Below are 11898 nucleotides of genomic sequence, written 5' to 3'. Positions count from 1 at the left end.
TACAATTTATTATTAAAGCATTACACGTATTTTCATTATGATACACTTAAAGAGCTTTTTGAAGTGTATGTTCTGTTTTCTAGCATTAGGTTTTAATTTCTATGGCTTCGTTAAATTATTCCTTTTACTTCTGTATGACCCTTTGTGAATAACTAGATAGAATGGCATGTGACACTATAGATTTTTTCTATTCTTATGTGATGAGAAATTCAAAGCTATTTGTCTTTAGTTTTTATTCTCTGAAATTATCTGCATGAGGATGATTGATAGGAGGGGCATAGTAGTGCTTTCCTTCAAACTAGCGGATAAAATACATACGGATGAAATCTTTATTCTGCTGTTACAAAAGCACAGTGCATACTGGCCTTCTTTTTATCTGTGGAGAACTGCACTTACATCAGGCTCTGACCTATTTTCCAGGTAATTCCAAAATGAGCAAATATGTGATATACGTTCATTTTTTCCTCTATCACTATTGAGCATGATAATATTCAGAAACTACTTTGTAATCTTCTTATAATTTTGAAATAACTTTATTTTGAATACTTTGAAATACAATAAACCATGCAGATTTTAATTAAGAGAAAAGCAAAAGCTGAGGGAGTAAGCAAGTTTATAAACTGAGGAAAAACAGGAGCATGAGAGAACAAGAGCAAATTTGTGGAGTGGTCAATTAGAATAATAATGTAAATTCTATTTTAGATTTGAATAGACATCTTCCAAGATTACATTTCTAGCAAATGTCAGAGTCAGCATTCACATTCGATCCAACTCCAAAGCTGTGATATGTTGTTGCTGTCTTGATCCCATTGCAGTATCTGATGGAATCTCAGCTTGTGGTTAATGTGGTGCTAGAGATTTGGGTCATGATTTATGAATCTGTTGTCAACATAACAACTATATTCAGAGATGACTCAGGGAAACTACTTGCTTTGCCTACTACAAGAATCTTTTCGAACCTATTCTTTTGAACATTTTTATTGATGATTGCTCATTGAAAAAGAAAGCATGGTCAGCAGATTTACAGGTAATAATATAAAGACATGTTCATTGTTGCTGCAGGTATTCAGTGGACTAAATGGCCCTAAAGATAACCATTAAAATAATTTCTGTGTTTACAAGGATATTTGACTAGAAAGTCTCTGTGATTCCTTCTAATTCTAACATTCTTAGATTCTAAGTATATGCTTTTAATGTTTATGGAGATCTTATTAAAATACAGATTCTAACTTAGTAGGTCTAAGGTTGGGTCTGTGGTTCAGCATTTTTAGTAAGTGGCCAGGTGATACTGCTGCTGTTGGTTTGCAGACCTAATTTTGAGTATCACAGGTCTCATCCATATGGAGAATGACTCAGATCCTTGAAAATAGTTTAAGGCAGGCATTGGCGAACCTTTTTTGTAAAGGCCCAGGCTTGTGAGCTATTCAGACTCTGTCACAACTACTCAGCTTTGTCCTTGTAGTGCCAAAGCATCCATGGACGATGAGCAGACTAATGAGTATGGCTGTGTTCCAGTAAAATTTTATTTATAATAATGGTGGCTGCTGAGTTTGGACTTAAGTTATAATTTGCTGACCTCTGGTTTAAGGTATTCAGAACAAATCTGTTATGCTTTTAAGAATCTTATGTTAATATTATTTCCTTATTGTTTAATAAAATAATTTAATAGAATTTCGAAATAATAACGTCAGAGTAATTTAATCTTTTGAGATGATTAAAATATTTCAATTAAACTTAGCTTTAGAATAATTTTCAAGTTGGTCTTTTTTAAAAAGAATGTTTGAAATTTAAAAAATATAAATGTGTGGGAGATCAACTATATGTCTTGATTTTTCTTAGCAGGTTTTCATGAGGTTGAATGAACTGCCATCAGGGTGTGGTTATGCTTTGTGTGGGTTAGAATGAGCAGATGATAATTCAGACCTCAAGTTTCAACATTTGCAGTGTCCTTGGCCGATTACCTAACTTCTCTAGGTCTCATTTTCTCATTTGTGTGTTGCTGCCGAGAAATACATTTTCACAGAGTTTGAAATGTGTGTGTATGACAAATGCTCATTCTTTTATTTGGAAATGCAGATTTTCCAGTTAGTCTGGAAGAAGGCGTGAATTACTTCATAATGAAATGATTCTTTGATTGACAGTGAAGTTCTATATCAGTGCTTCCTGTTGTTTATAGAGTTTAGCTATTCAACAGGTAGAGCTGATGATGGAAAAAATTAGGCAGAGAAACCTTGAACCACAGTCTTAGGGGATGCTCCAGAAATTAAGTAAGCAAATTTCATAGATTCATATGGATTTTGAATAAAATAGAGTTAATTACTTTTAAGTATTTCCTTTAATGCAAATGATATAAGCCAAAATAGTTACGGTTCAAGTTTTTAGTAAAGATTTTAAGAAATAAGATTTATATTTTGTAAATGAATAATTTATATGTAAACAGACAACTAAATGGTTTAAAAACTTTTTCCTCTTAAATATTTTAAATGTAAATTTCAACTTAATTTTAAATTAGCAATATTAAGAGAATATAACATCTTGAGCATCTTGGTAAAATTAGGTAATTTTCTTTGTGTGTGTTTGTTACTAAATCGTAGTATTCTAAGTTATATCAAACAGCATGGACCAAGTTATTCAAGCACTTTTGAAGGCATACAGAACTAAACTGAAAAGGTTTCTTCACTGCTGTTCAGTCTCAGTCTCCTTCCCAGCGGTAACCAGTGTCAACAGGTGATACAGTCTCCAGTGTTTTTTCATTCATTGACATATCTGTACCTGTATCTTTATATAGTTATTTGTACATGTCACCAAACTAAATGTGTTAATCTGTGACTTGTCTTTTTCACTTACTAGGGCTTGGAATCTCTTAACTTAGTCTCTTTTTTTCCCACTTTATTAAGCCACACCTCAGTTTACCTCTTTGTAAAGTAGGGAGACCTAATAATCCTAGTAGTACAGATTAGATAAAATGGTGGATGTTCAACTGCTTTGTACACAAAGTTATCATTGTTGCAGGGGAAAAAGCAGGTGCTGCCAGTGTGGAAGAAGAAATAGAGGGAAATCCTAACCCTTCTATGTGGCCTTCCCTTTCTGGCCTCTTCTCTTAGTCATTTTTCAAGATATTTTACACAGACATCTTTGTGGAAATATGAAAATATTTCTGTTATATTGATTTCTAGAAATAGACTTGCTAGATCAGAAGGTCTGTGTATTTTAAATTCCATTAAGAGCTGTCAAAATTGTTTTTCCCAATTGGCATCACCATTTTATACTTAATTTATTCATTTTTTTCAACAAGTGTTTATCAAGCATCTGTTGTATGATCATTACTGTTCTGGGTGTTGCAGATACAATGCAAAACTAAGAGTTCTTATTCTCATTACACTTACATTATATTTGGGAGAGAGAGACTAAACAAATAGTCAAGTAAATATATAACATAATGGTTGGTGGTAGTACTGTGAGAAAAATAAATCAGGAAATGAGAGTAGAGAATAATGAGAGAGGGGACTGTCTTAAGGCAATTGGAGGCCTTTAAGCAAGAGGTGACATTTGAGCTAAGAACTGAGTAAAAGATACTTTCTCAGGTTTCTACTGGATTCAATTAGCTAATTCTTTAACGTGTTTATATATATATCTATATCTGAGTGAGTGGCTAATGGCATATTAGAAAGCAGTTTTTTTATTAGCTAGCGTTCTACCTACCCATTTTTAAAAATTACTCCTTCTGATTGGTTATCATAGCTATGCCCTGCTTGCAGAATGAGTTGAGTTTTCTCCCTATTTCTCTGCCCTCGAGCAGTTTAAATAACATAGGAATTAGACTATGATTGACTTATCCTGGAATGATCTCCACCTGCACTCATGAGAAAGGCCGTCCTTTTCCAGTTAATTAGATTCTGAGCAGTGTAGTCCCCCTTTCTCTTCACTTCCAAGGATATGCACACCCTCCTGAGTGAGATGAATCTTCTCTTGGAGGTCCCTGAAGAGTCAAATCTGGTCATGGCTCCAGGCTCTCAGCAAAGTGGAGCTTTTTCTGCTGTTGGTAGTTGACTCCTTTTCTCAGAAGACCTATCAGACTCCAGAAGTCGTTGTCCTCTGCTCATATGTTACTCTGGAAAGTGTATTTAGAACAGCAAAGGAATCAGGATTGTGAATTTGGGCTGCCCACTTCTCAGAAACATGTACTTGCTATTATGGGCTTAGTTATAGTTATAAAGTATATGGTCAAGTCTTTTGTGAGAATTGGAGTGAGAGAGAGATGTGTGTGCTCAGTACTCAGTGCTCCATTTTGATTACAGCTAATAGTAATTTACTCCTAACAAAAGGTTTACAAATGATCTATTTTAAAAATATAATTAGCAAAGATCCTCTGAGAGTAGGAGAAGGAGTCCCTGATATTTTGGGAACTATGCATGGCAGGGGGTCCCCAACCTACAGGCTGCTCACTGGTACCAGTCTGTGGCCTGTTAGGAGCCAGGCCACACAGCATGAAGTGAGCGACAGGCAAGTGAGCGAAGCTTCATCTGTATTTGCAGCCGCTCCCCAGCGCTAACATCACTACCTCAGTTCCACCTCAGATCATCAGGCTTTAGATTCTCATAGGAGCACCGACCAGTCCCTGGTATACCAAAAAGGTTGAGGACTGCTAGGGCATGATATATGTTGCAAACCTGAAAGTAACCTGTTATATATATGTATAAAGGTTTGAAAACTGCTAACTTATGTGTAAGTTATTCTGTGTAATAGCAAAATCTGTAGAAAAAATGATTATAAATGTCTGTTTTCAGGAAAATATCTGCATTATACCTGTGCTTTAGTGTGCTCTATAGAAGAATCAAAAATTGATCTCTCTTTGCATTAAATTTATTTTAGAATTTTGACAAAACTTCTGGAGGTGTCAGATGATCCACAAGTCTTAGCCGTTGCTGCTCATGATATTGGGGAATATGTACGGCATTATCCACGAGGCAAACGGTGAGAGACAAGCCATTAATTTCATTTGGGTTTCCTGAAACACTCAACATAGAATTCGAACTAATGTACTTATCTAAAATAGAGTAGTTTAGCAGAGGAACTAATGGAGTATATGAAAACAAGTTTACCATAATATTGGAGAATTATGATAACCCTAATTAAAATGAGTATTATAAAAATATAAGTACACGTATAATACTATAGTGGAGTAGCCAATAGAGATCATATTAGAAATTTCATGTTCAGAATTTTCTTTGGGTTGTATGATAGCTATTGAATGTTGGGTTGTAAATTCAATAGCTATTTTGTGAGCTCTGGTTATTTTTTAACTACCATTTGTAGTTACAGAGATGAATTAGACATTGTTATTGAACTCAGTAGGTTTAAAGTATAAAAAGAAATATACATCTGAAAGAAGAGTTACAGTAGATGTATAGTAATGGAATTAATGTACACATTTCAAAGTTTCGAAGAGAAATTCCATGTGGGAAGAGATGGGTAAGGCTTTCCAGAAGAGGTAATGCTAGTCACGTAACCTAGGTATGGAGGAATGGATCTGCCTCACAGTTGGAGTTCTTCTTAAGGGTGAATGAGAGAAGAAAGGAACATTTGGTAAGTGGCATATGGGAAACTACTCACGGTATTAGTACATACTTTAGGGAAAGTAGAAAATTATTTAATGTACTGAATCAGTGTTTGAACTGCAGGACATTTTCATTCTTACCCAGCAAACCCTTGTTACTGGTCTTGCAGAGAACTGTATTTTAGGCGTTCTTCAGAAGGCAGATGGCATAGATACAGATTCATAAGTCTGTATACAGAGTAAAAGAGCTTAGTACATTATAAGAAGCTTTAAAAACAAATAGTAAACGTTTTGGGAAAAAAAAAAAGCTTTTTTTGGAGAAAAAAATGAAAAAAATAAAAAGAAATTAGATTCCTGCCTCACTTCGTATATAAAAGAAAGCATTAAAAGATTTAACACTATTTCTTGCAGCATTATTTGTAATAGTAACAAATTTTGAAAATAACCTAAATGGGCCATATTAATGACATAGATAATGTCATATGAACACTATGGTACATTCATATATAATGATAATAGGAATTTTTGATGGTGACATGGAAAAATGCTTGGTATAATATGCAATAAGCTAAGCATAGTACAAGCTCAGTTATTAGGTATGAATATACACATACTACATGAAACATCTGTGAGTATTAACAGTTATTAAAAGTGTTAACAGTGACCATGTCTCACCTGTAGGATTACAGATGATTTCTATTGTTTTCTTTGTAGACTCTGTATTACCTAGTTGCAAGTGGAAAAGGGAAACTAATATTTTATGCGTGGGGCCCTTTGGGCCAGTGCAGTGATCTATTGTTGTTACTGCTGTATCTAACGCATTTGAAGAATTAATGTGTATATGCTTCACTTTTCTATGCCATGAGTATGGGAGGAGGTTCTCCCAGTTGGAAAGAGATATGTGTAGAAAGTGCTATAAGGACACACAAATCCTTCCCACTGTCCTTTGGAATGGTGCGGATTTAGTGCAAGTGCCTCTGCCCTCTGGTGGCAAAAATTGCCATAGTATATATAGATGTATTAGTTAATAAGACAGAAACCTCAGTCTCAGTGGCCCTGATGCAGAGCTATCACATTTCTGCCAGCTGTGGTGGGTAATATACTCCAACAATATCCAGGGGGCTGCCTGCCAGGTAAAGTTTCTTAGGACTACATAGGCAGATTGAAAATGCTCGATTCCTCCAGCACTCAAGGAAAAACTGCTACCTTTTCAGCCCCTGCTTCCAAAAGGTATAGACTCTTTTGAGTTTTGAAAACAGTATGGGCTGCACATTGGCTTTCTCCTTGGTTTTTATATTGGCTAACCTGCAAATGAATAGCCTTTGAGGAGGGCCCAGACCAACTGGCTGCACTGTGACATGTACTCTACCTTTTGAGAGCTATCGTCACTGTGACACGTTCTCTACCTTTGTGGCCCTTTGATCTGCAGTATGTGTGACTGATGATTTTGCCAACTGGAACCTCTGACAGAAGAAGGTGGCCTCCACCCAGAGGCATCCTTGGGGTTTGTCACCTCCCTGACACAGCTACTAGGTAAACCCATTTTGAAAAGCAGCTCTTTGCCTGCTGCTGTTGAACTGACTCAGGTGGGTCTTGGGACTCTGACCTGACATTCTCATTTTGGGGCAGGTCAGCTCAGACTCTACAAGTAACAGTGTGGGAAGAACCAACGAGCTTGCTTGTCAAATGGAAATGAAATATTTAAGAACTCAGCTGGCCCCAGCAGCATCTTGGCTTTACTTAAAAAACTGACAGCCATCTCTTGGGGGAAACGTCACCTTCATTGCATCCCCTAAAGCAAACCTGCTGGCTCAGTTGAGCCCTATATTTACAGAGGTTGCACTCAATGCCTGGGCCTGTGTTTTAGATGGTTCTCTGAAGTTAAAACCCGAAGATATACACTGAGTTGCCACTGTTGTTCGACCTTAGTACCAGCTGTGCAGAATCAAACATAGACATAGTCATTCGATTCAGTGGGCAGACTTCAGGCCTTTCTTGTAGCTCTGGCCATCATCTCCTTGATGAACTATTATGTTTTTACTGAGACCTAACAGTTGGGCCATTGCTAATGGTCTAGCTTCTTGGTTTGACACTTGGAAAACGATAGCCTAATATATTAGAGACACCCCTCTTTAAACTGAGAGCTATGGAAAGTAATTTCAGTGCTGATCAAACTTCACACTGCCCAGATTGCCGGTTTTGCTGTCTGAATGATCTATCAGTGTTGAAAGTGGGGTATAGAAGTTCCCTGCTTTTATTGTATTGCTGTTTATTTCTCTCTTCAGCTCTGTTAATATCTGCTTTATATATTTAGGTGCTCTTGTGTTAGGTGCATATATATTTACAATGTTTATAACCTTTTGATGAATCAAATTTTATCACTATACAGTCACCTTCTTTGTCACTTGTGACTTATTTTTACCGAAAGTCTTATTTTGTCCGATATAAATGCAGCCACTCCTGCTATCTTTTGGTTAGGTTACCATTTGCATGGAATATCTTTGTTCATCCCTTTTCTTTCAAGCTATGTGTGTCTTCAAAGCTAAAGTGAGTCTTATAGGCAGCGCATTGTTGGATCTTATTTTTTTTTTTTTAATTATTCAGCCACTTTGTGTCTTGATTGGAGAATTTAGTTCATTTATATCTATCTATCTGTCTATCTATCAATCTCTCAGTTTTACAGCAGAAAATAATAACTTTATTAGAAGAGAGAGTACACTTTCAGGTGTGGAAGCAGGCCTGAGCAAGAGAAGCGTAGATCAAAAGGCCTCATTTATATTTAATTGTTGACAAGAAAGGACTTATTCTTGTTATTTTAATTGTGTTATGACTTTTTAAAGTTACTTTGTTCCTTTATTCCTTTGTGATTTATTTTTTTTGTAGTGTTGTGCTTTAATTCCTTCCTCTTTCTCTTTTGATTATCTGTAATGTGTTTTCCTTTGTGGTTATCTTGAGGCTTTCATAGAACATCTTATAGATATAACAGTCTATTTTCAGCTGATAACAACTTACCTTTAACTGCATATAGAAACATACTTTTACTTCTTCCCCCACATTATATGCTGTTGATGTCAACTTTACATCTTTTTGTATTGTGCATACATTTACAAATTATTGTAGCTATAATTTTTAATATTGTTTTTTAACTTTTATATAGAGATAAAATGACTCATATACCACCATTACAGTAATAGGGTATTCTGAATTTCACTACATATTTACCTTTACCACTGAGTTTTATCTTTTTATGTTTTCATGTTGAACTACCTTTAACATTTCTTGTAAGGGTGGTCTGGTGGTGATGAACTCCCTTAGCTTTTGTTTGTCTGGGAATGCCTTTCGCTTTCATTTCTGAAGGACAGTTTTGCTGGGTATCGTATTCTTGGTTGGAAGTGTTTCTTCCCCACACCCCCACCCCCCCGCCGCCCCTTTCAGCACTTTGACTATATTATCCCACTCTCTCCTGGCCTAGAAGATTTCTGGAGAAAAAGCCAATGGTGGGCCTTATGGGGGTTTCTTTGTATATGGTGAGTCATTTTTCTTTTGCTGCTTTAAAAATTTCATCTTAATCTTTGCCTTTTAACATTTTGATTATAATGTGTCTTGGAGTAATCATTTTAGGGTCAGTCTTACTTGGGATCCTTTCAGTTTCCTATACCTTGATGTATAGATCTCTCCCAAGATTTGGTAAATTTTGGGTATTATTTCTTTAAATAAACTATCTGCTTCCCACCCTCTTCTCTTTTTGAGAGTCCCATGATGCAGATGTTCATTCACTTGATGGTGTCCTATAATGCATGTAGATTTCTTCACTCTTTTTCATTTTTTTTTCTTTTTCTTTAATTTGGCTAATTTCACATGATCTGTCTTTGAGTTCGGTGACCCTTGCATGATCAAGTCTGTTGTTGAATCTCTTACATTTTTCAGTTCTGTTATTATATGCAGCTTCAAGGTTTCTATTTCGTTCTTTTTATGGTTTCTCTTTATTAAGCTTGTCATTTTCTTCATGCATTGTTTTCCTTGTGTTTAGTTGTGTTCTCTTGTATTTCACTTAGTTTTTTTAAAGATGATTATTTAAAATCCTTTGTCAGAAAAAGTCATAGATCTCTGTTTCTTTAGGATTGGTTACCGGAGCTTTATTTTCTTTTGTGGTTTCTATCTGATTCTTTGTGATCTGTGTAGCTTTGCATTGATGTCTCTGCATTTGAAGGAGCAAATTTCTCTTCTAGTCTTTAAAGACAGTTTTCAGTAGAAAACGACCTTCTCTCTGTTCCCTGGGCTGCTGGGATTACCTTTGGAATTGCATTCATACTTGGTTGGAGCTGTTGTGATGTGATCACTGGATCTGTAGTGGGGTCCACGGTTGGCAGGTTTGTTACCATCGTCTCAGGTGTGGATTCTGTCTATTCCCTAGGTGGATGAGACTGTCTTCAGTTCCTTGTTCGGTAGAATAGTGTTGAGGTAAGGTCTGCTTCAAGCTCTATAGTTGGGACCTCAGACAGTGGGCCTATTACATGTGGACAGGTGTAGCTCTTGCCAGGTTCAGGAAGGACTGCTTCCTGGTCACTGAATGGGCCTCTTGGTAGGAAGGATTGACCCTAGACCATGCCTGAGAGGGGCTTGAACTGAGTCCCAGGACTGTATCAGGTTCCCCAGCCTTGATCAAAGTCTACAGACCTGGTTCTGAAGGCATGGATGGACATTTCTCCCACCAGGTCCCTGGATGAGCTGGATTGTTCCCTGCCTGTGGCTGGATGGGCTGGAGCCAAGTTTAAGGCTATTTCAGGATCTCCTGAGGTGCAGACATGTGTGTCTCCCACCATGTCCCTATGTTGGCAGGACTGCTTATGACTGTGGCTGTGAGAAGTTGGAACTAAATATAGGAACCTTTCAGGATCTCTAAGGGTACAGGTGGGAGTATCTCTTGCTGGTTCCCTGAGTCAGCAGTGCTGATCATGGACTATGGCTGGGAGGGGCTGGAACTTAGTATAGGACCCTTTTCAGGATCTCTGGAAGAGCTGATAAGGAATGTCACCTGCTTGGGTCTCTGGCTGGCTGGTCTGGCAGACTGCGTTTGTGATGGAGCCAGAGCTGGGTATAGGTCTCTTCAAGATCTGTAGGAGTGCAGCTAGCAGTGTCTCCTGCCAGGTCCCTGCATCAGCAGGACTGCTTGCAGACTATGGTTTGGAGGGGGCTGGAGTCAAGTATTGTGCCCTTTAAGGATATCTGAGGCTGCAGACAGAGTCTCCTGCAGAGTCTCTGTGTCAGGAAGGCTGTTTGGAGACTGGCTGGGATGAGCTGGAAGCAGGTACAGGACCCTTTTAAAATCTACAGTCTGACTGAGTTTGTCAGGCTTACCTATAGGGACTTCCAGACTGCAGCAGAATGGGGCTGGGGCTGGTTCACAGTCTACTTCAGGATCCAGTTTAGGGTCTACAGCTGGGACTGAAATCTGTGTGTCTATTACCTGATACATGGATGAGTGTGACTCTTCCCAGGTCCATTGACATATGGTGCTGGTGACAGAACCAAAGCCATAAGGGGCTGTATCTGAATTCTCAAGGGTATGCAGCTATTTCTGGCCTGTAGTTGGTGAATCAGTGGCATGAATGCAAGCTTACTTTCTCAAAATGGCTCTCCTTGGTCTTAGTCTGCATTAGTGATTCATAATCTCCGATTTGGATTCCACAGCTCCTACGAAGGCACCTTTTTTCTGTGGCTAGATGCCAAATTGTTGTTGTTGGGTCAGGGTATGTGCGAGGGGTGTCATATTTAGCCATCTTACTGACGTCACTTCCATAGCCCATCTCTGCAAGTTTTATAGCAATGCTCTTGTCTCTGTTGTACCTGATACTTTCAGACCAAAGGTCTGGATACAGTTAGGGAATAACTGGAGAAAAGGTGATGTTATAGCTACTGTAATGGAATACACTGGTTTTGTAGCAGTGGAAGGATAACAGCTTCAGTACCTGCTAAGAGAAACGCATCAGATACCAGGAGACACAGGGAAGGGAGAGATATTAATGACGTTTGTCTTTTAGTGAATTGTCCCTTGACCTTTCTTTATGAAGGAAAACATGCAGATATCCCAAATTGTTCCATGGCTTATGTTTAATTGATTGCTGGCCATCATCTACCACCAGACAGCTCTTCCACAATTTGATGGCCATTTCTTTTAAATTTATTGAGAAATCTACTGGAAACCAAAGGGATAATAGTAGCTCTTGTACCTCTCAAGCAAAATACCTGTCAGCAGCTGTTTATGTCTTTCCCACTCATAGTGAAGCCATTTCATGGGGCCAAGAAATGTCACCCAGTTGGTGGTATAGACAAGTAGGGAA

General features: G+C 37.8%; 1 protein-coding gene across 5 annotated transcripts in view; it reads left to right on the top strand.

Moving 5' to 3' along the window:
- The window catches only part of ATP6V1H (ATPase H+ transporting V1 subunit H), a 117389-nt gene that overhangs the window by 66730 nt on the left and 38761 nt on the right, over window positions 1-11898 (top strand). For 4 of the 5 annotated variants that reach the window (XM_006923963.3, XM_015598582.2, XM_025041168.1 and 1 more), the window contains one exon: window positions 4873-4974. The exons of the other annotated variant lie outside the window; for it this stretch is intronic. In XM_006923963.3, the coding sequence (XP_006924025.1) occupies window positions 4873-4974 (102 nt within the window). The remainder of the gene's footprint in view (window positions 1-4872; window positions 4975-11898) is intronic. 5 annotated transcript variants of the gene reach the window in all.

Source organism: Pteropus alecto, unplaced genomic scaffold (genome assembly GCF_000325575.1).
Source record: "Pteropus alecto unplaced genomic scaffold, ASM32557v1 scaffold87, whole genome shotgun sequence".
Lineage (NCBI taxonomy): Eukaryota > Metazoa > Chordata > Mammalia > Chiroptera > Pteropodidae > Pteropus > Pteropus alecto.
This window is presented reverse-complemented; position numbering and strand designations above follow the sequence as displayed.